The 26388-nt window shown below is 44.8% G+C and overlaps 1 protein-coding gene and 1 long non-coding RNA gene across 2 annotated transcripts in view; one reads left to right on the forward strand and one right to left on the reverse strand.

Moving 5' to 3' along the window:
* Positions 1-26388, forward strand: part of SUCLG2 (succinate-CoA ligase GDP-forming subunit beta) — a 239240-nt gene that overhangs the window by 105349 nt on the left and 107503 nt on the right. The window contains exons 3-4 of the mRNA XM_044451756.1: positions 15546-15645; positions 15760-15850. Coding sequence (XP_044307691.1) covers positions 15546-15645; positions 15760-15850 — 191 coding nt within the window. The remainder of the gene's footprint in view (positions 1-15545; positions 15646-15759; positions 15851-26388) is intronic.
* On the reverse strand, positions 1227-19145 carry LOC123034427. The gene is made up of 3 exons (XR_006416747.1): positions 17985-19145; positions 13135-13141; positions 1227-1237 (listed from the first exon to the last, which is right to left on the reverse strand). It is a non-coding gene; the product is annotated as an uncharacterized LOC123034427 (long non-coding RNA).

Raw genomic sequence — 26388 nt, forward strand, 5'->3', positions numbered from 1 at the left:
AAGCTCCTAGTGAAGACAACTGAGTCCTAGTTTGTGCTTTCAGTCGAATATATTTAGAGGCAGTGAGAGCAGCAAGGAATAATATCTGACTGCTTCCATTCAATCTTCTATTTGTCACCCAGCGGAGCTCTCTAGGATTGTCCAGGGCCTTTTACATGCTGATCTTGGAATCATCTGAAGCTCACTGCAATATATGCACTAGGCACTTCCAGGACAAAATCTCTTGTATTTACCAGGACGTGGACTCCAGTGGTATAGCAGTTGAATCGAGTGAGATGTTCAGAGCACAGTCTGGTCTAGTTATGTTGGATGAGTTCCAGTTAATACAGCTCGAGTATGTTGAAAGTTGCTTGGACCGGTTTGTGCAATCATGCCCTTAATGGATCCTTGTTCCTTCTGGCTAATAAAAGGCAGTAGGGAGAGAACTGTTGGCTGGGCAAGGGAGGAATGGTTCTGGGCCACCTGAAACAAACTGAGGTGAGACCACTCCTGCCCCACACCTCCCTGGACTCAATAATTTTAGGCTGGTGGCAAATATCCCATTCCTGGGCAAAGTTCCTGAGTGTGCTGTGGCCAGCTAGCTCCAGGCACTCCTGGATGAGATTGATTATCTGGGTTCTTTTCAGTCAGGTTGTAGGCCTGATTTTGACATGAAAACAGCTTTGTTTGCTCTGTATGATGACCTATGCCAGGAGAGAGATGGGGAGTATGAGCCTGTTGGTTCTCCTGGACCTCTCAGCAGCTCCCAATGCCATCAACCATGGTCTCCTTCTGGAGACACTGTCTGAGTTGGGAGTGAGTGGTACTGCATTGCAATGGTTCAACTCCTTCTTGGATGGTAGGCTCCAGAAGGAGGTACTTGAAGGATGCAGCTCTGCTCCTTGGATCCTCCAGTATGGCTCCCCAGGGGTCAGTCTTGTCTCCCATGTTGTTTAACATCTACATGGAACCACTGCGAGAGGGCATCTGGAGTCTTAGAGTACGCTGTCATCAATATGCTGATGACATGCAGCTCTATCTCTCCTTTTTATCTTCAGCAGGTGAGGCTGTGGATGTACTGAACCAGTCAGTGCCTGGATGCAACAATGGGCTGAATAAAAGCTAACAAACTGAAACTCAATCTGGACAAGACTGAGATGCTCTTGGCGGGTGGTTTTTTTGACTGGATGAGGGAATTCAACCTCTTCTGGACAGGGTTACACTCCCCTTGAAGGAGCAGGCTCGTAGCTTGCAGGTGCTCCTTGGGCCATCTTTGTCACTGGAGTTGCAGGTGGCTTCAGTGGCTCAGAGCACCTTCCACCAGTTTTGGATGGTGGCTCAGCTATACTGCTGTCTGGACAGAGATAGCCTGCAGGATTTATGTAGCAAGAGGCATGAGAAGTCTGTAACCCCAGGTGTCATCAGATACAAGCTTAAAGTTGGATGACAACCCACATTATTAGGGAAATAAGAGTTGGAGTGACTTTATAGAAGGTTGGACACCATGAAGCCATCAACCATGTTCAGCCTTCCATGGCCTTGGAGTGTAGCCTTCAGTACCCCTGTTGCCACTTCCATATTGCTAAAATTCAGTAGTTCAGCAACACAGAAAAGTGGCAGCTTGCCACCACTGTTCGGTGACAAACAGCTATGGAGTATCAAATTGAGCTTTCTTCCTCCAAGTTAAATATATCCCTTCCCAAGCAGTTTCCTGCAACTATGATTTTTTGGCTGCTGCAGGCAATGCAGAGAAAGAGGTGTGGCCCCCAGTGGAGTCTAGCAGCTGGGAATTGCCCCCAATTTTTAGTTGTCCACCCTGCTTTACAGACCTTGTGTAGTTTATAAGACTAGACTGTCTCAAGAAAGGGAAAGGTAGGCCAGAAGGAGAGGGCTGGTCCAGGAGAAGGAGTTGGGAAGGTAGCCACATAATATTATGAGGCTGGCAACTTATAGAAACACAGGCAGGAGGAGGCCAGTAATCCCCTCTCAGCAATCCATCAAGTGGGCTAGCAGGTTGCCCAGCCATGCCCAGCGATGGACAGAGAGCAGGTATGAGTACACTCTACTTTGTTGGGAGTTGTAATCAGTGCTGTAGTAACATCTGGACAAGTTGCCTGTAATGACTTATAGATGAGGATACACCCAGCTGGTGCAAAATAGCAATTGACTAGAACGGTAGTCAAGGGCTTCTTAGGATGCTGTAATACCATCTTCAATGGCTGCCAGTTTGTTTCCTGGATCAAATCAAGATGTGCAATTTGGCCTTTATACCCTTTAATGGCCCACTATCAGGGTACCTAAAGAACTGCTTGCTACTGGCACTGGTAAGAGCACCATCTCTATCCCTAGGGAGGTCACATGGCATCTTCATTTCTTCTCTTTTGGACAACCGGGTTTCTCCTGTCCTCTTGAGCTTTTAATTGTATTTATATCCTGCTTTTAAAAAGTCAGACCAATCACATTCATTTATTGTTTGTTTCTGTTGTTTTTCATTTTTATGTAGTTTTGTTGATGTATTGTCCAGTTTTGTTAGTTGCCTTGAGGTCCATAACAAATAAGTGGCAACAGCCTCCATGAGAAAGTTTCAGTTGTTGTTTAATCACTCTGCAACAAGAGGGTTATCTTGAGCTGCCTGATAAAACTGTAATGTCATGCTCTTTATCTGTCAAGCAAAATATTTCTGTTGCTATTCTTGATGTTGCCTGCAAACCCCATTCATGTTAATAGAATATTAAAACAATTCGTAGGTAGGTAAAATTAGCAATCCCACATTAGGGGTGCAGTCACTGTTCTCGCCAAACCATATTTTTTCATGATCACGAATCCAGCACTTAAATATACACAGCAGTGGGCTGAAAACAAGCTGCTCATTTCTGCTGCTGGCATTTCCAGTGGACCAGAGCAATCATAGTTGCTAAAGTAGGTCCAATTTTTATTGATTCACAATAAGCTTTCATTATAGTATGGAGTCTTGTTGCAATTTCAAGGTGTAGCATTTCAATTTGTATTCACAATGCTCAAACACAAGGAGATGTATTGTAAAATCTAATACTGAAGGTTTTGTCCCTTGGAAGAATTGCTCTGTGAAGATTTAATTCATTTGCTCTCACAGTAGTGACAGACTGAGTACACATCTTTTGAATTGGACACCATCCTCCAAGCAAAAGCTGCTTTTCACCAAGTTGCCATTTGGAAAAAAAAGGCACTATGAAGGAGCAGAGTTGGAATGATGGATTCCTTTAGTTTTGAATCACAACTTCCATGTATTTTGAAAAAGCAAAGGTGATAATCGTATTTATTATGGTTTGCAGAGCTTCCATCCAACCAGAAACTGGTTTCATGTGAACTTTATTGTCATTAAAATTAGCATAGCATACTAGAGCTCTTGGGAAATATGTAGGCACATGTAATCATGGCAAATTGAACCTTAATGGTCAGTCTGATGCAAAGCACCCTTTCACACTCTCTGGGCATTTATTCTCTGGGCAATATTCAGCTCCTGATCAGAGTTTGCGACATAACGTCTGAACCCAACTACTATAGGTTAGTTGTGAGCTAGTTGTGAGCTGCCTTGGAGCTCCCTCCCCCTTCCTCCTCGGAACACCTGCCACGCCGCGCTGTCATCGCTGCCGCTGCCGGCGGACCTGAGGCGCACCGCCAAGCCGGGGGCCAGCTGACGCCGCTCCCACAGCCACCGCTGGGCCACCCCGGGGACGGAGGATGCCAGGGCCACGCCAGGGCCGCCATCGACGTTGGGGAGGTGGGCGCCGCCATCTCGCCACCGGGCGGGTTTCCGCGCCCCTCCCTGCCCCCCCCCCGCCAGCGTCGGTGAGAACAACGCCAGATTGGGGTGGGGCGCGCAGGCGGGTGCTGGCTTAACCCTCCGGATGCGGCCTGGGCCCGGTGGCCTCTGGCTGGTGGCCAAAGGGCGGTCACCGCCGTTTGTGGCCGTGCGGGGCTGGGCTGGCGGGGGACTAGGTCGGTGGGTGGAATTTTAATTTTGTATCGGGGGGGAGATGGCGAGTTTTTTTGATTGTTTTAAAGTTTTATTGTATTTTAATTTGTTTTTATGGAGTCGTCCCTGGCCATGTCGACGCTTGAGTTTCCTGGGGAGCACGTGGGTGCCGCCATTGGGGTGGTCATGGGCAATGGACGTTACAGCGGTGGGGGCTTAACATGTCTGCGTAGAAGGAGGAGGGACAGATGGCTGACACCTGTCCCTCCTTCTGGTTCTGCCCCCAGCCAGAGGGTTCCAGGTAGTCTTGTCAGCCGCCCCTCGGGCCTGACGATGCTGCTGCTTAACGCCAGGTCAGTCCACAATAAATCTTCCCTTATCCATGACTTGATTGTGGATGAGGGGGCCGACCTGGCTTGCATAACAGAGACCTGGGCAGGGAGGGGGATGTCGCCCTCTCTCAAATGTGTCCGCATGGGTATCTGGTTCAGCACCGTCCATGCCTGGAGGGGAGGGGAGTCACTTTGGTTTATCAAGCCTCCATCTCCCTCACAGGACTTCCAGTCCCTTCGAGGCCAGGGCTGGAGTGCCTCTACTTGGTGTTGGGCGACTGAGACAGACTGGGGATTCTGTTGGTGTACCATGCACCCTTCTGCCCAACAGTCTCCCTGCCTGAGCTGACGGAGATCATCTCGGACCTGGTGTTGAGGACCCCCAGGATGTTGGTCCTGTGGGACTTCAATCTCCATGCCGAGACTGGTCTGACCGGGGCGGTTTAGGACTTCATGGCCTCCATGACGGCCATGGGGCTGTCTCAACATGTCACAGGCCCAACCCATGAACACAGACACACTCTGGACCTGGTTTTCTCGACGGGGCAGGAAGAGGGTGACCTGAGGGTGAGGAATTTATGCCTGACACCCCTGTCATGGTCAGATCACTTCCTGGTGAGGTTTGTGCTCGAGAGTGGCCTCTCCCTCTGTAAGGGTGCGGACTCGATTGTGTGGGTCTGCCCCCGGAGCCGGATATATCCGGACGGATTCCTGAAGGCCCTAGGGGAGTTTCCGGCTGACAAGACTGGTGCTCCTGTCGAGGCTCTGGTCGAACTGTGGAACGGGGAGATGACCAGGGCTGTTGACACGATCGCTCCCAAGCATCCTCTCCCACCGGGCAGAGCCCACTCTTCCCCTTGGTATACACCTGAATTGCGGGTGATGAAGCAGGCTGGGAGACGGCTAGAGCGTAGGTGGAGGAGATCACGGGATGAATCTGACCGAACACACTTAAGAGCCCATTATCGGGCCTTTGCTGTGGCAGTGAGGGCGGCGAAAAAGAAATTCTTTTCCGTTTCTATTGCCTCCTCAAAATGCCGTCCGGCAGAGTTTTTTCGAGTGGTACAAGGCCTGGTCCGCCCTGGCCCTAAGAAAGATCTGGTTTCACCCTCGAAGGCCTGCTGTGATGACTTTGCTAAGCATTTCAGGGAGAAAATCGCTCAGATTTGTTACGAGCTGGACTCTACTAGTGAATCAGAGGCTTCTGGGGAGATACCAATGTTGCCGTCTGGTCCAAAATTAATGGATGAATTTCAGTTATTGCGGCCTGATGATGTGGACAAGGTGCTTGGACGAGTACGTCCCACCACTTGCCTATTGTACCCTTGCCCATCTTGCTTAATAAACAACGCCAAGCACGGGATTGGGATCTGGATCTTGGAAATGGTTAACGCTTCTCTGAGGGAGGGTCGGGTACCTGCCCCTTTAAAGGAGGCGGTAGTCTGACCGGTCCTGAAGAAAGCATCACTGGATCCAGAGATGGCCACTAATTATAGACAAGTGGCCAACATCCCGTTTCTGGGCAAGGTGTTGGAGCGGGTGGTGGCGGGACAACTCCAAGCACTCTTGGATGAAACTGATTATGTGGACCCATTTCAGTCCGGCTTCAGACCCAGGTACGGTACTGAATCTGCCTTGGTCGCCCTGTATGATGACCTGTGCAGGGAGAAGGACAGGGGGAATGCGTCCCTGTTGGTTCTTCTGGACCTCTCAGCGGCTTTCGATACCATCGACCATGGTATCCTTCTGGATAGGCTAGCGGGATTGGGGGTTGGAGGCACTGCTTTGCAGTGGTTCCGCTCCTATATCAACGACCGATTCCAGAAGGTGGTGTTGGGGGACTATGGCTCTGCACCATGGCAGTTATGCCATGGAGTACCACAGGGGTCCATTTTGTCCCCTTTGCTGTTTAACATCTACATGGAACCGCTGGGAGAGGTCATCAGGAGGTGTGGGCTGCGGAATCATCAGTACGCTGATGATACCCAGCTCTACTTCTCGTTTTCCACCAGTCCAGGTGAGGCAGTGGCTGTGCTGAACCGGTGCTTGGCCGAGGTAATGGGCTGGATGAGGGCCAATAAACTGAAGCTCAGTCCAGACAAGATGGAGGTCCTGTTGGTTGGCAGATCGGGCTTCGGTGAGGGTGAATTGAACCCAGTCCTGAATGGGGTTGCACTCCCTCTTAGGGACAAGGTCCGCAGCTTGGGAGTGCTCCTCGACCCAGAGCTTTCACTGGAAGCTCAGGTGACAGCGGTGTGAGGAGCGCTTTCTTTCAGCTTCGGCTGATCCATCAGCTGCGCCCCTACCTGGAGTACGACTGCCTGGCGAGTGTGACACATGCGTTGGTGACTTCCCGACTTGACTTCTGTAACGCACTCTACGTGGGGCTACCCTTGAAGACGGTCCGGAGACTTCAGTTGGTTCAAAATAGAGCTGCCAGGCTGCTGACGGGGACTGGGCATTAAGTTCATATGACTCCAGTTCTCTTTCAGCTTCACTGGTTTCCCATTGAAGTCCGGGCCCAATTCAAGGTGTTGGTGATGACCTATAAAGCCCTAAACGGCTTGGGTCCTGGTTACCTGAAGGAGTGCTTACATCCATATATGCCCAGCCACCCCCTGAGATCTGCGGGAAAGGCCCTTCTCTGGGAACCTTCCGTGAAGGAAATTAGGAGGGTGAGTACTTGGAGGAGGGCTTTCTCTGCGGTGGTGCCCAATCTATGGAATGTGCTTCCCAGGTCTGCCTGGTGCCGTCGTTATTTGTTTTTCGGTGCCAGGTGAAGTCCTTTTTATTCAAATGTCATTTTAACTGTTAATAGTATTTATTTTATTCTTTGGCCAGGGTGACTTAATTTATACTGTTAATTTATATTATTTTAACGAAGTTTATTTATGTCTGTGAGCCGCCCCGAGGCTTTGGCAAATGGGGCTGCATAGAAGTTTACTAAATAAATAAATAAATAAAAATAAACAACCCACAGTTAACCTACAGATAGTGGTAAGTTATTCAGAAAGGTAGCAGGTTGTGCCTGGCATGGTCTGCAGCATAGCATGGATTTATTAACCCATGGTTTGCCACCATTACATGCAAACACCTCCCCTGATTAATGCAGTGGGACTTATTTGTAGGAGAACTGTTTTGAGCTCAGGCAGCCAAGCCACCCTGACAGATTTTCCACCCCGTCCCAGAAGCTTCCTTAAGGAGGATTGCCAAGGGACTGCATAGGTCTTGGAAGTGTTAAAGCTGCTAAGATTTGCTCCAGCAAACATGAAAATCTAGTGTGGACAAGGAAATAACAAGCAAGAAATTAGTAGAGTAGGCTGGTCTACTGCAAGAATTGGGCACAGCTCAGATCTTTTCCTGTTGGCTTTGAATTTGATAATAGGCAAATGCTTTCCAAAGAGAAGCATCGGCCCTTATGTGCTGTGCCACCAGTGCAGACCTGGCAGGCTGAGCCCTGTGCTTTGAGGGTACCATTTTAGCTGCAGTGCCAGCCTGCCTGAGCATTCAGCCAGCTGGCCACAAGGGCCAAGCCCTATTCCATCAGACACTGCAAAGCTCTATTTATGAAGCAGCTTGTCTCTGGCAGGAGAGACATTGCCTGAGGTCCTTCTCCCTTTCACTGGCATCTTGAGCCAGTTTGGCATTACTGTGGTATTCCCTCTGGCCTTTCTGATCTTTGTTTGCTGCTTTGGACCTCACCCTGTGCCAGTTTGGGGCCATGTTGTGGCTCACTTTGATTGACAGCTGGCTCTCACAACTCCTGGAACCCAGCTGCCTGACGTCTGACCCTTGCAGAGTAGTTGTGTGGTTGTGCAGACATGAGCCACTTGAAAACAATCTCTTCCTTCCCAAGCCCAATGGTATTCGTAAAACCAGTTATCTGTATACAGCAGCCAAGGTTCTTTCTTTCTGTTCCTGAACATTAAAGGATATTTTTCCCTTGTAGAGTTTATTTTAAAAAAACCTAATTAGCTAAGTACTGAGAAGCCTTATGCAAATGTTGGGTTGTGTCCAGCCTTTTCATGAATGGATGTCCCCTTATGTAATAGAACTCCTCTCCCCATTGCAGCACCACATGTATCCTCCTGATCTGCTCCAGGGGATCTCCCAATCCACAGGAGCAGATTTGGAAAGGTGCAAAGTGGAGAGGCAAATCCCTTCCATCCTCACTTCCCATCAACTAATGGAATGACGCCACCAGCTCCATCCCTTGCACTCCTTGTGCATGTGTAGGCGGCGGGGGGGGGGGGGGGGGGGATTCTGATTCCACTGCAGTGTTCAGTGTTGGGGTCTGTCCTCACAGATCACTGTGCAAACATGGAGTCCAAGATGTGGACAATGGGAATGATGAGAGAGTGGTGGTGCCGGCCAACACCATCATGACTGTTCTTACACACATTCCTGGAGAGTTGACGTAGGACTTTGATGTAACCCACATCCTATCCTGAATACTGTGGGGCTCTACATGTGAATATGGTTAGCCAATCACACCACCAAAATCTATCTATAATTTGTAAGGAAAGTATTTCAGAGTGAATAGTGCATTTTTAAATTTTCCAGCATAATAGCAAATGAATAAATTAGCAACAAAACCAATGCACCTTTATCAAACACCTGACTTATCTTATTAATCTGTTTTTAGTTTGGAGTTGCAAAACAAACACTCTAATGAATTTCACACTAAGACTTATTATCAATAGACAGGACTGGCAATTGATTGAGAGGCCTTAATAGCAAAATGAAACGGTGTTGGGAATGTGGCATCTTGCCTAAGAGTACATCTCATGGTGGTAAATATTGACACAACACCTTAGTAGTCATGGTAGTGCCTTTCTAAGATAGATAAAAGTACATAAGAATGAGAGTTGGGGGAAGAGAGCTTGCGCACAGCTGAGGCCTAGCATGCAAAAGGCCTTTTTAAATTATTTGTACATTTGTTGAAGTTCTTTGACAGACATTAACTAAGAAGATCCATTTTAATGTTGTTTTCTGAATATGGATTTATTTCATTTCCATACAAAGCCTATTAGGAACTGTGCTTCTTGGGTGCATTACCCTGTGAGGGTAGTTGAAGCATGTATGTATTTCAGATACAATTAAATTTCTCGTGTGAAGTACTCATTCCTAATGTAATCTGAGAATTCTGACAGGAGACAGCATTAAGAACAATAATAAACTACACACGGAGAGACACACACAAATAGGAATTAGTTGTGGTATGCTTTCTGGAATCCGATCTTTAAATAAAATGGAAGTGGTGACACTGCAGAAGTGAATCAACTTGGTAAATACTAAACCATCAGGCTTGGTTACTGTAAAATAAGATTTGGCTGGTTTACTTCATTTTCCAGAGCTTGAGCAAATAACTGTGGAATTAAATTACTTCATGTCACTTTCCCCTAGGGCGTTGAGAACCTGTTTGTAAAGTGCTCTGCTAAGTCGCTATATTGATTAGTACTTGAGGTCTAACCTTTACGTAGTTATGCCTACTTTCCTTGTGCACTTATGTCTTTCATACTTGTAGTCCATGCAAGGTCTTTTGCTGCCTTCATGTTCCATTGGCAGATTAACGCAATAAAATGTTAAAAAATACCTATTTCAGTCCCCTCTCCCCCGCCCCCTCTTCTTGCCCCTTTCATATTTGTTATTGCCAAGTAGGAAGTAATCAGCATGCAGGGTATGAATGCAACTGACTTGGCCTGAAGAGCCTGTGGCACAAAGGGTAATGATCGCAGTCAGAATTGACAGCACTTATCATGGTGCATACAAGGCTTTCATTGTCAGGATGGTTAGCAACTCAAAGTAATCTAATTAAATGCTCGTAGGGGCCATTAACAATGCCAAAATAGATGCTTTATCAGAGGGGATGGAGTAATTTCTGACTTTTGCTATTGTCATCTAGAAAGTGATTTATTTTTAAATTCATCATAATAATTTGTATGCTTAGACAATGTAGATATAAAACTGCATTTTCTGGTGGTGTTGTTATTGCATTTAAATTTCCTTGTTATCTGCCTTTTGGGTGGCATGAATTATAGAAAAGCTGGCACTGGGAAAGGGGGTGCATTGGGATGCATGACAGATCTTCAAGGGAAAGATTTAAGGTTCAAAGCAATATATATCAAAAGTAAGTGCTTGGAAAACAGATATTTCTAGTGCACACTTCATAGAAGCTTGGTGGAAAGAAAAAAATAGAATGTATTTTCCTACTTAAAACTCTATTCTTTTACAATAAAGAAAGCACATCAGATTTAAGATTGTCTGTGCTTGATAGCAACACGTCTAATCTATCCTGTTGCCAGCCTGTCTGTCGCGTGCATAGATTTCCTAAAAAAGTCAGGAACAATCCAGAAGTGTACCAAGAGCTTCCCATCACAGATCTCCCCCTTTCTTTTTAAAAATCTTACAGATTGCACAGGGGATTCGATTAGGGGCTTGCAGGAGTAGGGGGGTAATGACTTCCCTCAGATTTTCCTAAAACAATTTCCCCTTCCAAAGTTGCTGTGTTCAGAGCATAGGGAGTGTTACAGCCAGGGGGAAGGAACCCTTTTCAGCCCAAGGGCCAAACTCCATTTTAGAGGTGTTGGTACCGCATTCCAGTGGCAGGAGTAGTCAAAGGCTGAGGGTAGCCTCAAGCTCTTACTGCCAGTAAATGCAAAAGCCGGAAGCCATGAAATGATCTGTAATGGATGGAAAAGTGGTGGGACCAGGGCAGGACTGTTTGGTTGCTGGGGAAGCCGCATGGGCTGGAAATTCAAGCATTGTGCAGCTGTGAGCCCTCCGTGGCTGCAACTTATACTCACACACACTGTGAGAGATCCGAGTAAAGGTAAAGGTTTCCCCTTGACGTTAAGTCCAGTCATGCCTGACTCTCGGAGGCGGTGCTCATCTCCGTTTCCCAGTTGAGGGAGCCAGCGTTTGTTTGCAGACAGTCTCTGTGGCCATGTGGCCGGCATGACTAAACACCGAGGAGCACGGAACGCTGTTACCTGCCCACCGAAGTGGTACCTTTTTATCTACTTGTATTTGCACGCTTTTGAACTGCAAGGTTGGCAGGAGCTGGGACAGAGCAACAGGAGCTCACCCCGTTGTGCAGATTCGAACCGGCTACCTTTCAATCAACCAGCCCAGCAGCACAGCGGTTTAAACCACCGCGCCAGCTGCATCCCTTGAGATCTGAGTAGAATCCCCCTTATTGCACCCATGCTGACTATTGCTTTGCAGTCAGAAGAAATAAGAAAAAGAAGAGGGTGGTATTAAGTTTTCTCCAAAGCAAACATGGACTCACACAAACACACAGCAATCCAAGGAAGAGCACCCATAGGCTGGACTAATAGTCCCACTCCCTTGAGCCAACCCATTAGGTGGAGAGGAGTGAGCAGGTACCTGCCCCATCCCCACATTGTTCCTGCAGGAATTTAACATCCAACTGCATCCTGTGCATTTAAAATTGCGTGCACGTTAGCTAATATTGTGCAGCCAATGAAAACTTCCTTTTTCAGCCTGGCACATCATCTATATGCAGCGCTTGCACAGTTTGCAGGGTTTTATATGTCCACACTATCCTGGGTTTCCCTGTCCCTGTGGGACAAAAGTAGAAGCAGGGCAGCATGCACTTGGTTCTCCTGTAGGATGGTCTGGATCAGTGGAAAGGAATCATCCAATTCAACCTGGTATTTATCTGCCCAGATCCTTCCTCTTTTGTAGAAAATCTCTCCTTAACCTTGCAGCCAGTCTGTCCAATGTTGTTTGCATTCCACCTCTTTGAAAAAAAGATAAGGGTACCCAGTGCTTTTTTTGTATTAAAAAAAAAAAGGTGCCCGAACTCACGTCTTGGGGTTACACTTTTACACAATGGTCGCCGCCGGCTGAGTCAGCGCGCAATCACACGACCGATCCCAAGCCGAGCAGCGCTCTCACTATCAGCCCGGACAATCAGCGCCGACGCGCAAGCGGCCCGCAGGCACTACGTTAATGATTTCTGCAGCCGACCTGCTACGCCCAACAGGGCGATTCACAGTCACTTTGAAAGATCCGTCAAAAAAGGTGCCGGAACTTCTGTGACAAAGCCCTGATGGTACCATATCTGTTTCATTTCCCCCAGCGCACAAAGTAGGAGCCGGATTTTGCTTGTTACAGTGCAGAAAATGGTCAATTTAGCAGCCAAGGTTGAAATAAGAATATCAGAACCAAAGCTTTGCTGTTAATATGTGATGTTGCAAGACAGGTTTTCCTCTTCTGAGCAAATCTGAGCTCTCCCCCGCCCTTCCAGGCCTGTTGTACCTAGTTGCAGCAACACACAATTCTTGCATAGCTCCGTGACTGAAGACAGAAAGAGAGCTAATTGAGCTTAAGGCATGAAAAGTGATGACAAAAAGTTCTCTTCAACTATCAGCTGTTAGGGTCAGGAGCTGCAGTGCCAACAATGAGCTTGCATGCACACATATTCACAGAGCTATTTGCATTTTAAGAACCATGCACATTAAATGTGAAGAGTCAAAGATACATTTAATGGGTTACCTGGTTGAGCCACATTCAGAAACTATCGACTGTGCAGTCTGACCTCAGAGAAAGATCCATGGAGCAAAACAGGTTACATGAAAGAATGGTGGAACATCTGTTGCAGGTTTCAGAGGGTACCGATTGAAGATGCAATGCATGCAATGTACCTATATATATGGTGAGAATTATACTTCCTTGTCAACAATTTTTCATCACCAGGTTGCTTTGCAAAATGGCTTCCTTTCCTGGAATGGGGTTCATGCATCTGATATCATGTACCAAAAGGGCAGTCAGCACTCAAATGCTTCCTTGAAGGGGCCTTAGTTGGAGCTTGCCTGTGTGATTCACTGGTCACAAGAGCACAATTTTTCTGATGCTCTGTAATGTATCTGTCATAAGATGGTCCCTTCCCTCCTTTCTTTCTGTTTATCTAGCCCAAAACCATCCCTTTGAATGCATTTCTTATATTGCATTCTTATACTGTCACCGCACAGTATGAACTTTAAATAGTCTTCTCCCAAAGTTGAGGGAGAAGCACCTGCCCATGTAAAGAGTTCATTCCAAGCTGGAAACTTTCCTCCTGTCTCCATCCTGGATCCACAGCAGGAACACCCTCTAACTGAGCAGTGCATGTTCCCCGCCAACTCGTGACCAGGTCAAGGCCTGGTCTCACATCTGCTCCCCCTCCCACCCTGAAAACCATTCAGCCCCTTCCAAAGCAGGCAGCTTCTCCCACTCTAGCTGAGAAGCTTCGCTAGTTAACCTTGAATGGGTGAACTCCTGCTCTCCCCCTTGCTCCTCTGCCTCCTTCTGGGAATCCAGTGATCTATCTGAGCAGCCTGAAATGTGCAAGAGACAGGTGTACTCTCTGCAAGTGCGTCTATTCCTTGGAGTGGGGCGATAGGGCTCTATCTTGACATCATATGTTCCAGATTGCTTCCCCCGCTTTTTTAGTAGGACTGCATATTTCTGCAGCATTGGAATGCTGAGACAATTCTGGACATGACTTTCCCTTAGGGATATTCTTGCTGATTTAAAGAACTTTGCCGGTTCATCCCTGTTTCCTGAGGCTCGTCCTAAATAGGTGACTGGGGAAAACTCTGGTGCTCGCTAGTTTATAGTTATTTATACGCATCTAAAACTGGCAGTTAAACACAACTTGATTCCTCTTCTCTTTGGATTTTGTTTGTTTGTTAAGAATATGTTATGTTAAAAATATTCCACTTCAATGTGTTACTTTGAAATAAGCCCTTCTGTGCCCTAGACAATGCACTAGAACATACTGTTCATGCCTAGAAACTATATTTATATTCTTGCAGTATCCAAGCTGTTTTTAGCACAGTGCAATTCCTGTACAACAGCCTTTCCCCATCTGGTGCTTGATCATTCAGCATGATTATTATACTGAGGGGTGAGGTCCAGCAAATCTGGATGTCTCTGTGTGGGGGGGGGGGGGAGAAAAAGAGAGCAAATTTGCCATAAAGATGACTGGTATGCCTGAAGTATACCAGTTCACTGGAGAGCCAGTGTGGGGTAGTGGTGAAGAGCATGGGACTGGGACTCAGGCGATCTGGGTTCTAGTCCCCACTCAGCCATGGAGCCAATTGGGTGACTTTGGGCCAGTCACAGACTCTCAGCCCAACCTACCTCACAGGGTTGTTGTTGTGGGGATAAGATGGAGGAGGAGATGTAAGCTGCCTTGAGCCCTTTGTAGGAAAAAGGCAGGATATAAATTGAAAAATACATAAATAAAAAGTAGCTTCTCTGGTCTGAGTCTATATGGGTACTTTTTAAAGACATGAACAGTATTTTAACGAACACTTGCCAATCTTATTCTGGTCTCTCTCCAATGGGTTGTACCTCATGCTAGTCTACTTAAATCCCATTTAATGGATCTGAAGCACAATCTAATCGAGATGAGTGTGAGCCTTCAAGCTCAGAGGCTCACGCTCATCCCATGCAGACCAGAAGGAGTGATGGAGGGGACCTTGCATGTCCCTGCTTCTCCCACTCTTTCACTGAACAGTCCTCCTTGGCCATCTAGTGAAGGTGTTCCAGAGAAGGGAGGGAGGGCAGCTAGGACACCATCAGGATGCCTTCCATCCTGGTCATTACAGTCTCCCCTCTCCCTGGCAATCTCTGCTCTTCCTTGCCCCCCAGAGTCTCCTCTTAAGCTTCTCTGAGGTCATTTTCCCAGCCTTGCAGAGCAATCAGCATGGTTCTTTCTGCTCTGACTGTGCGAGACAAGGGCTGGGTGCTCCAGTTCCCAGCTCTGCAGCTAAGGAGTTGTCTCTGATTTCAGAGCTGGGCGTCTACCCCACCCCAACAGTCTAGGGGCCATAGGACTACTCTCTTTATGAGTATCAGTGGATCTACTTACATATATTTCAGAGGATCTACTTAAGTTGGCTTAACTTTAGATGGTTCTGCATAGTCCTAACATTAGTTGGGCTCATCCTCTACCACCCAACTAGCAGCTGTATGTTGGAGCTTGTGCGTGTGCATGAATATAAATTGAAGCCAAACCGCATCGTCTCAATGACTTTTGTATGAGAAGTTGTTTTGCTTCACACTCGTGCAGCCAGGTTAAAACAATCTTGAAAAAAACAAGGTATTATAATAATGTTAGCATTAATGTAATGTTCTGTAGAATGGTTGTTCTTTCAGCTGTATACTAAAATAGCTTGATAAAATTGGCTAAGCATTACTGTTGGTCTAGTAAGGCATTCAGACAGTATAATAACAGATTCTTTTTCTCTCTGTTTCCTTTACAGAAGCTACAGAAATAGTGTTAAAGGCTCAAATCTTAGCTGGAGGAAGAGGAAAAGGTGTTTTCAGCAGTGGGTTGAAAGGAGGTGTACACCTAACCAAGGAGTAAGTCAAGAAATTAGAGCCTGATTTTTTTTTAAATCCTTAATTCTTTGCAGGATTTTTAAAAAAAAGTTATATTGATTGGGATTGTTGCTCTTTCTCTTTTTCTATTTGTAGCCCAAAAGTGGTAGGGCAGCTTGCTGAACAGATGATTGGATACAATCTTACAACTAAACAAACGCCAAAGGGTGGTGTTAAAGTTAAGAAGGTAAGAGAAAGACCCCCTGCAAATCAGGAGAAAACATGTCAGATGTAGGTTGAGGCTTTCGGGCATATTACAGTATGTTACCAGGCAACAGATCCACATTCCCGATTAGCGTTTTTTTATTTTCCTCTTGTTTTCAACCTCTTGTTCATGATTTTCTGAAAATGAAAATCTCTTATTATCCTTTCTTATCTACACAAAAAGTCAAAATGCCATAAAGCTCCCCCTGACTGGCCTTGCTGGCAAGCAGAAACAGAATAAAAAGGCTTGACCCCTGCAGTTAGGAGTGCAATTCTATGCATTTTCAGTCAGAAAATAATAATGAAATCATAGAATAATAGAGTTGGAAGGGCCAGTAAGGCCTTTGAGTTCAGCCCCTGCTCAATGCAGGACTCCAAGTGGAAGCGTCCCTGGAAGCTGGTCATCTAGCGTAGTCTTGAACTCCCCCAGTGTGGGAATGCCCACAGCCTCTTCAGGAAATTAATTCCATTGCCCTATTGCTTTAACAGTCATGATTTTTTGGTACTGTTTGGCCAGAATCTGGTTTCCTGTATCTTGAGTCCATTATTCTGTGACCTGCACTCTGGGATGATCAAGACAAGAACTCCTTTCAAGTACAGTGGTATCTCAGCTCACAAACCACAAACGCCTCAGTTCACGACCAAATTGGGTCGCGAACAAAAATTGCATTAAAAAATTGACTCAGGTCACGGACTTCGCATTGGGTGTCGACCACAATCGCGGCCATCTCCCCATCTCGGGGGAAGATGGTCACAGTCGTGCGGAGCGGGGGGACAGATGGCCGAAATCGCACCCGTCTTTTCTGCACGAGCACAACTAGGATCTTGGCCATCTCCCCCCCTGCCTGCGATTGCGCCCATCTCTCCCCCCTCCCTCAGCGTGTCAGGATGATGGGCGTGTGCAGGGATGATGGACACAATCGCGGTTGTGCTGGTGGGGCGGGGAGATGGCCGCACTCGTGCTCAGGTGTGCGGGGGGGCGGGGGAGATGGCCACGATCTTTGTTGTTCTTTGTCACTTTGCTTCACAATTTTCTGATTAAAAAAAAAAAAGTTGTAGAATGGATTAACCTTATTTACACTGAACCTTATGGGGAAATTTAACTTTAGTTAAACTTTAACTTTAAACTCTGGAAATTTAACCAGAGTCCTGGACCAGATGAAGTTCGTGAGCCAAGGTACCACTGTACTTGAAGAGTGCTATCATATCTCCCCTTAGTCCTCTCTATTCATTGCTAAACATGCCCAGTTCTTTCAGCCTTTCCTCAAAGGGCTTTGCTTCCAGTCCACTGATCTTCTTCATTGCCCCCTCTGAACCTTTTCCAGTTTGTCTGTATCGTTCTTGAACTGTGATGCCCAGAAATGAACGTGGCACTCCAGATGAGGCCTGGCCAGTGTTGCATGGGGGCAAACTAGTATTTCCTATTATTTAGAAGTGATATTTCTATCAATGCAACCCAAAGTGGCACTGTTGACACACATTCAGCTTGTAATCTGTGACAATTCTGAAATCCTTTCACATATTGTATTGTTGAGCCAAGTGTTCCTCTTCTTGTAACTGAATTTGCTTTCTTTTTCCTAGGATCAGAACTTGGCATTTCTCCTTATTAAATGTAATGCTTTTAGCCCAGTGCTCCAATCTATAAAATTTACTTTGAATTTTACCTCTATTAGCCAGAGTATTAGTATCTCACACTATTTTATGTCATCTGCAGATTTGATAAGCATTCCATGTAGCTCCTTATTGAAACCATTAATGAGCATGTGGAAGAGCATTTTCCCAAGATTAAACCCTGCTTATTACCTTTCCCCAGTTTGAGAAGGTGCCATTGATAAGCATTCTTTGGATCCAGTTCTGTAGCCAACTGTGGAAGCACCTGATAGTTCTTCCATCTAACCCACTTTCAGCTTGTGTGCTAATCAGGATATCATGTGGCACTTTGTCAATAGCTTTACTGAAGTCAAGAAATATTAGGTCCACAGTATTCCCACAGTCCACCAAGTTATCCAATCAAAAAATGAGATCGGATTAGTCTGGCAAGAGATTTATTCATGACAAACTCGTGATTGGTTCTAGAAATCACTGTGTTGCTTTCAAAGTGTTTGCAGGGTGACTACTTTATAATTTTCTCCAAAATTTTTCCAGAAATTGATGTCAGATTAACTGGTCTGTAGTTCTCAGGTACTTCCTTTCCCCCTTTTTGAAGACAGGGACAAGGTTACCCTTCTTCAACCATCTGGCCCTTCTCCCATCCTCCATGATTTCTCAAAAATAATAGAGTAGTTCTGACAGTTCTTCTGCCATAATTACTCTAGGATGCAGTTCATCAGGCTCTGGATATCTTAACTCATTCAAAGAAAGATCTGAACTCATTTAAAGACCATTTATTTATCTGAAGCTTCAATCCTGCCCCTTCAGTTTGTACTTAATTTCTGCTGGGGATTCATAGACCTGCTTTTTGGAGAAGACTCTGCTAAATGAGGAATTGAGCACTTCTCTGTTATCATTTTGCCATCCACACTGAGTAGCTGAACCACCATTTCTTTCCTCTGTCTTCCACTATCTGAAAAAGGCTATTTGTTGCTTTTACCATCCCTCACTAGCCTTCCTGACGCCATTGGTGCAGTTCTGTGCCTCCTGCCTATAATTTTCCTTTGTAGCCTGACCTTCCTTTACTTTCTATGCAAGTCCCTTCTTTGTTTGCAGATAATTTTAAGTGTTATGTGAAGCTTCTGTGTTGTGTTTTGTTTTTGGTAACTTTTTTCTTGTTGGAATGGTTTGTAATTCATCGCACCTCTAGAATTTCCTTTTTCAAACATCCCCACCCATTTTGGACTCCCTTTCTCTTTCAAGACACTTACAGTATAACCTTGCTTTTCATTGTGATGAAATTATTGAAACTGGCTTCCATTAAATCCAGAATATGCATTTGGCTACATTCAGCTTTTGCTACCTTTAGAATCAAGAATTCAAGTATCACATGGTCACTTTCCCCCAGAATTTCCATAACTGACAGATTATCCCCTAGGTCATCCCTGTTGATTGGAATCAAGTCAATGATGGCAGATCCTCTAATTGTTTTTCTACTTTCTGTAAGAGGAAATTATCAGAAATTCTAGAACTACCAGCATGTCCCCATCAGCCATGCCTGGCTGGGACATACAGAGAGTTGCAGGGGTTTTTCTCTCCAAACATGCACATCAATCATTAAAGTTGCCTTCTGAACTTAAAAGAGTTGCACAGATATATGAACAGTTCAAGGTGCAGTCCCTGGAATCAATAAAACAATTGGGATAATCAAACGACTGAAGATGAATAAAATCTAAAAAGCCTGGTAATGTAACTTCAGCTGTCCAGGCTACACAGATAAAGTCATCAGACAACAGAAGAAAGCAAAATCAAGTAGGAGGATTATTCAGTGCCAGAAACAAGCAGAAGTATTTTGACCGCTGGTTTTCTTTTGTGATCTAATACAGCGGTTCCCAAACCTTTTCAGTCATGGAACCTTTCTGAAGGCAGTTTTCCCCCACAGAACCCTCACTCTATCCCTGATTTTTACTGAGCATTGCGATCCCACAATATTCTTCCTTCTTTCATCTGTTCCTGTTGCCTGAGTGCTTTGTATAATGTTTTAGGTTTGCAAGTAGGGAGAAAACATTTTAAATATAATGAATGAATTAAGTGATTATTTTGTAATGTCCCAAATGAATTCTTTTGCTTATTCCCAACACTGCGCAATAGAGTCCTGGGAACCAAATGACATGATGCATTTCCTTGTTTGCTGCTTGGACACCAATTGACAGTTGAATAGTTGGCCTCATGTAGTTTCATTTTAAAATCCATTTTAATTTGATTTTTGAGATTTTTACGGAACCCTTACGAGGCTTTCGTGGAATGCTAGTGTTCTGCATAACACAGTTTGGGTACTGCTGATCTAGTATATGAAAAGATATATGGAAAGATTACATGCATGCACACCCACACACATACATCCCAATCCAAGTTTCTCACACCCATTGACAATATAGAACTCTCCAGTGCCTCCACCTTCAAGTAAAAAAATCTTTAATTTGCTTCCTAAGTGACCATGTGTGTGAAAAACTCACTAATTTAGGCACCAATTCATAGACCTTGGCAAACCAAGAGCATTTATATGCAAAAGAATATGCATATAAGAAAAATATAAAAGGAAAAGAGCCTTAGATTACACTGTGAATATAAAATTCTGAGAAAGACAATGAACTCTGGTAGTCCTGAACATAAGTTCATACAAATAAAATCACCATTTTGAACCAAATTAAAAGCACACACCTTTCTTTGTATAGAAACTTGCACAGATAAAAAAGAAAGTTAACTGTAATACTAATGAGGTTTCTGTTCCAAGAACCTACAAAAGGAAAGAAAGCTTGGATCACTCTTTAAATGCTGGACTGCAATCACAGGTTTAGTAATAGAAGCCTTTAAACTGAAGTTGGTTCCTTAAAGGGCACCCTACCAGAAATACCTACTAGAATTCTATTTCCCAAACTTCAGCACTTTATTCCAATTTTTTTCTACGGTGTATTTCTTGTACACCTTCCAGAGCCTATGGGAATGGGACAGTATATAAATATTAAGATAAATTAAAAAAAAGTTTTCCAGATTGCTGCATGCACATAAGGGTGAAAGATGTAGAAGTCTTCCAGAGTCCACAGCACTGTTGTTAATGGTTTCTTTTGAGACATTACCCTCTCCAGTCCATGTCTCGTTTGTTTGTTTGTTTGTTTATCTTATCCTGCCTTTTTTCCTACAGAGATTATCCCAAAGTTGTCCATGACTGAGAGGGGACTAGAACCCAAATCTCCCAAGTGCTTGCCCTCCACTAACCACCAGTCCACACTGATTGACTTCGAAGTGTTGTCTCTTTAAGTATTTAGTCATTAAAGTATGGATCAATACACTTGCTTTTGTAGACATTCGTGGTGCTACAACCCTCCTTGAGCTTTACCAAACATCAGAACTTCAGATTATTCAGATTGCATTCAAGGAAATGCTAAACAAGAAGGGCTTGCATCCTTTGGCTCTTTATGTAGCCTTTTTGTTCACTAATCCTGACTTTTATAGCATGTGTCATTCCCACATATACTTTTTAATGGGGATATATAATGGCATAATATGACTTCTTTGGTATCACAGTTAAAGAACCTTTGATAGAAACATTCTGCATTATAAGTAGGGTTCACAAAACTCTGTTACAATTAGTATATACACTGCAGGGCGGATAGGGAAAGTTGACTTCTCGAAAGGTTTCTGTAAGCCAGTATGGGCTGAGGCCTGCAAGCTCAGTGCATCTGAGGTTCTGTTTTCACATGCACATGTAAGGACACTCTGACATCCAAGAATACCTTTCAGAGGATACCCGTATCTATCGATGTTGTCACAAATGTTAATGGTATGTCTGTTCTTTTTGAAAGGGACCACCATGAGGTATTTGTAACTAAGGTCCAAGTTACAAGCAACCCATACTTACAAACTTCCATAAAGCCTAATAATATTTTAAAATTACTGCAGAAAATTGTCTTCACCATACAGAAAGACGAAATGAAAGGGGAGAAGGGGATGCCTCCAAGGCATGCCTTCCTGCCCACTCATCTGGAAAGGGAAATCTCTCTGGCATTTCCTTGCTCTAAAGAGGCAGCACTGGTGAGTTTGGGCAGGAAGATGGTCTAGAGATATTAGCAATTTTTCCACTTTCACTAGGAACCTGTGCCCCGGTCCCCACACATGTGGAGAGCCAACTATGCGAATTTCCATTTTCTCAGGAATGGTTTATAACGTGGGGACTGCCTGTACTACAGTCCGCACCTTTACACTCAGTTGTGCATGCAGAAGGTTCATGGATCTCAGGCAGATTTTATGGGGATATAATAATTGTACACAGGGTTCCTTCCAGAATGTTTTAGGTGTATGAAAACTGTGCCCATCTTTTCTAAGCTATCCAATATCTCTCTGGTTACTACTTAAACTGTCTTCGGTACATTGACAAGGAAATGTTGCTCTTTTACTTACGATTGAAAAATTGCACATCCAATTTTAGAGAGTTAAGCTTGAAAAGCAGGCTTCTGCTCTTTCTTCTGAAATCAATAGGAAATGAAAGGCTTGTGTGCTTAGGATAGATTATTTAAATGAAAGTGTACTGAAGTACCCTTCAGATGTGCTTTGAGCCACACAGAAACTGTTTATCTGTCAAGAGTTCTTGCACAGCTGCAAAAATGTTTAAAAGATCCAATGGTATGGGCATTTTTACATTAATGACTAGTCTGAGTGACTGAAGTGGGTACAGAAGCATATTAGTGGAATTTGGAGATGGCTTAAGGAAGGGCACATGTTTCAAGTCATATGGGAACCAGTGATGGCCAGTTTTGTTCAAGGCTGAGGCCAAATCACCTGGAAACAAATGAAGGGAGCAAAAATGCCAGCATATTAGTTGATCACAATGTAGCTGCAAGCCTCAAATATGATGCCACAAGAAAGAGATCAAACATAAGCCTTGAGATGTCATTCATAGTAGTGAAAGGAAGATACTTCTATCCTCATGAGAACACGAATTATGCATCTAACGTTGGTCAACCATGTTCAGAGAAGGATACATTTGGATGAACATGTGCAATGAAGTATTACTAAAATGATCTCTGAAGCAGAAGTTACAAGTCTGTTGACATGCAAGAAGATATTTAACAACATTTAATGAGAGCCAGTATATTGTGGTGGTGAAAGCGTTGGGCTGGGGACATGAGAGGTTCAGGTTCTAGGCTCCACTTGGCCATGAAGTTTATTGGGTGTTTTGGGCTGAAACTATCAACCTAACCTACTTCACAGGGTTGTGGTTGTTGTGAAGATAAAATGAAGTGAAGGAAGACTGCTTGGGTTACTCACAAGAGGAAGAAAGGTGGAATATGGATGCAATGTAATAATAATGCAGTAATATTCTGCAGTAGATTAACCTAGTCCAATCAGAACGCCATCAGTTCTTTAAAGCATTCTCTGAGCTTCCATTGAGAGAGAGTGGATCTGTAAGTTTCACTTTCTCCTGTGCTCATTTAAACAAACAAACAAATAAACAGCCCTTACAGTCTTTCCCTCCCCAAATTAAGGAATGTGCACATTTTGGTAAATGTGTGTAAAAACAAACTGGAGCAGAACCTTCATCCATCTGTGCTGACCAAATCTAAGACTTGCAGCTACTTGCAGCATAGCAAGGACCACATCTGTTGCAGACAAGAAGGCTGGCCTGTGACAAGAGGTGGCAATGGCAGGCCCCGTTCAAGCGCACTTTCTTCATTGGAGTAGGCAGTTCACGCATGGAGACAGAACCAGGGCAACCATTTTGTGGTATTAGCAGAAGACATGGGGAGCAGTCAGCTTCCTGCTGAAGTCAGTGGCATGCTGCTCACGGATTGCAAACACGTTGCCCTTAGTCTTCTTACTTCAAACGGATCCAGCTTTCATTGGAACCCATGACAATTTCCTACAGTTGCCTTGGAATCTATGCTAAAATGCTACAAAAAACCCCTAAAAGAGCCCTTCATAGTTAATGAATTGGACTCACAAGTCTCAGTTGTTGTCTTTTATTTATTTAATTCCTGCACTGCCAATAGCCAAACGACTCCAGGTGGTTTACGACAAAGTATACAAAAAAATAAATTACAGTAAATACAAACATTAACAAGAATTTAGCTTAAAATAGTATAAAAGGCAATAAAAAGATTTGGCAAAGAATAAAAAAGAAAAGTACCTGGCTAATTGTGTCAGGCCCCTGACTGACCAGGAAAGTCTTTAAAGGCCTCTGCAAAGAGGGCTGACTTAACTTTGCATTGAAAAGGTAGTAAATTTGGCACCAGGCGGGCCACAGCAGGGAGGTCGTTCCAAAGGTGTGGGGGGGACCACAGAAAAGCCCTCTCCCTGGTTGCCAAGCTCTGAACTTCTCAAGGGGTTGGCACTCAGAGGAAAGCCCCAGAGGCTGAGCATAGCATCTGCATAGATCAGAACTGGGAGAGGTGCTCCAACAGCTATTGTGGCTCCAAGCCGTGTAGGGCTTTATAGGTTAAGACCAGCACCTTGAAGTAGGACTGGAAGCTACAGCCCAGGGCAGGCAGGCAGGCCTCCATGACCGAGTTATTAATCTGGCTGCCACATTCTGCGCCAGCTGCAGCTTCTGGACCATATCTGGCAGCCCCAGATCAAGTGTGGTGCCATTGTCCCATTTAGAGATTATGAGAGCATAGATTACTGAAGCCAGCCTATTGCTGTCCAGGTATGGGCGCAGCTGGGCCACCAGCCGAAGCTGGTAGAAGGCGCATGGAGCTACCGATGCTACCGGAGCCTCAAGGGACAAAGATGGATCATGGAACACCCCAAGCTGTGAACCTGCTCTGTCTAGAATAGGTTGAGCAACCTCCATCTGGTTAAAGGAACACCCACAGACAACATCTAAGTCTTGTCCGGATTGAGTTTCAGTTTGTTATTCCATTCTCATAGCCAGACAGCATTTTAGCAAAACTGCAGCCTCAGCTGCCTATGATGAAAAGGAGAAATAGAGCTGTGTGTCGTCAGAGCACTGACGGCAGCACACTCCAAAACTCCAGATGACCCCACTCAGCAGTCTCAAGTCGATGGTAAACAGCAGGGGGGACCCCCAAGGAACTCCATGCTGGAGAATCCACCAGGCTGAACAATATTCCCCAAGCACCTCCTTCTGGAGACAGCCCGCCAAGTAGAAGTGAATCCACTGCAACACAGTGCCGCCCGCTCCCATCTCAGCCAGCCACTCCAGAAGACACCATGGGCTGAGGTATCAGCAGCTGCTCAGAGGTCCAGCAGTATCCACAGGGTCTCACCCCCACATCTTGCTCCCAGCATAGGTCCGTCATACAGGGATTTTGCTTCCATGCCAAAATCAGGCCTGCAACAGACCGTTTAAAACATCATAACGTGTTCACAAGATGCTGCCTTTCACACAATTTTCTATGTAGTGAGAATTTTTAGACTGGAAAATAAAATATTGGACATGCTGTCTCTCTCACACACATACACTCACTCACTCTCACACACTTTTATATTCTGCCCTGGGAATTGTATCCTGTGAGAGTAAATAGGACTTCAGATAAAGACTTTTCAGCAACCAATGAAACTACAATTCCCCAGGCAACCCAATGAAACTACAGTGTCCAGGATGTCCAGGATGTCACAGTTTATGTCTGGAGTACAGATATTGTCCCTATCATCACATGAGCTTTAGAGAGTACTTTTCTTTCCCTGCAGTAATACTTAAAATGTTGGTGCAAGATCAATCTGTCTTAAATAAACAGAGCTCCCCCTGGCCCCCTCAGAAGTTGGCAGCTATTTTATAGGTTTACATAAAATTCTCTTACGGCGTTGTGGCATTTGGAGAACCTGGTTATCTGCAAAGACAGTTTCTGTTTATCGCAACTGACTACCTGTCCCTTTTCTCCAAGCAATAAGAGAATTATCTTTATTAAAGTTTGAATTAAAAACCTGGGTTGATTTTTTTAATAATTAGACTGCCTTGCAGTGGTAGATCCTTGGAAGATATTACGAGAGATTTCAGTAAAAGTTCGTAAATATAGGATGCCATTAATTCATTTAAATTCATAGCCCTGCTCATTTTGAAAGCTTGGGGCAAAAATAATATAAACGAGTCAAGGAGCTTTCAGCACAGGCAAAAGCCAGATTAAACAGATATGTCTTGCAGAGTTTCTGAAAAATGCTCTGACTTTACCAAGTTTCAAAGGGGAGGAAGTTCTTTCAACGTCAGACAGTCACAAAGGATAAACTTTGGTGTGTCCTTCATTGCTTCACCTACTGTATGTTTCACATTGTGCAGAGGGCACCTGCACTCTGGCCTGTGGGAAGAGTGTCCCCAGGGCTTGTCGGGTTTCATGGAGAGGAACAGAGGAGCACAGGTGGCCTGTACCAGCCTTGAAATAACTAGGACCCATCTGCCCTCACCCTGAATTCCACTCTGGCCTGGGCTTCCTGTTGGTTTTTTATTATTCCACATTGTTTCTCTGGTAAAGGACCGGTGTATTTGTGCAGATTTTGAGGCAACAGGCGAATGCGTTGCTGTTTCATTATGGTTTGCTGCTGATGGTTTAGCATTTTTTAGGATCTATCTGTGATTTTAGAGTCATGATTTGAATGTTGTAAGGCATTGTATTGTGTTCTATGTAGGCTGTTGGCCCTCCTGGATGCTTTGTGAGGAATGGCAGGATATAAATAAAATAACATAAGTACCGAAAGGAGCTCGATCTTCTACCTAGATTGGCCCTTTCCTGTTGCTTCTGCCCACAGCTGGTCAGGGTATAAGGAGAGAATAGGACAAAAAATGGACAAGAGTCTTGTGAAGACCTGGTGCCACTGTGCATCCATGCTGTTTCTCAACCCACTTATGAGTAACCCTTTCAAAATATCAAGCTTATTTCAATGTCAGCCAAGGTCTTTGTCCCATTTTTTATGCTCCAA

The sequence above is a fragment of the Varanus komodoensis genome, unplaced genomic scaffold, assembly GCF_004798865.1.
Source record: "Varanus komodoensis strain SLA01 unplaced genomic scaffold, ASM479886v1 scaffold6_4, whole genome shotgun sequence".
NCBI lineage: Eukaryota > Metazoa > Chordata > Lepidosauria > Squamata > Varanidae > Varanus > Varanus komodoensis.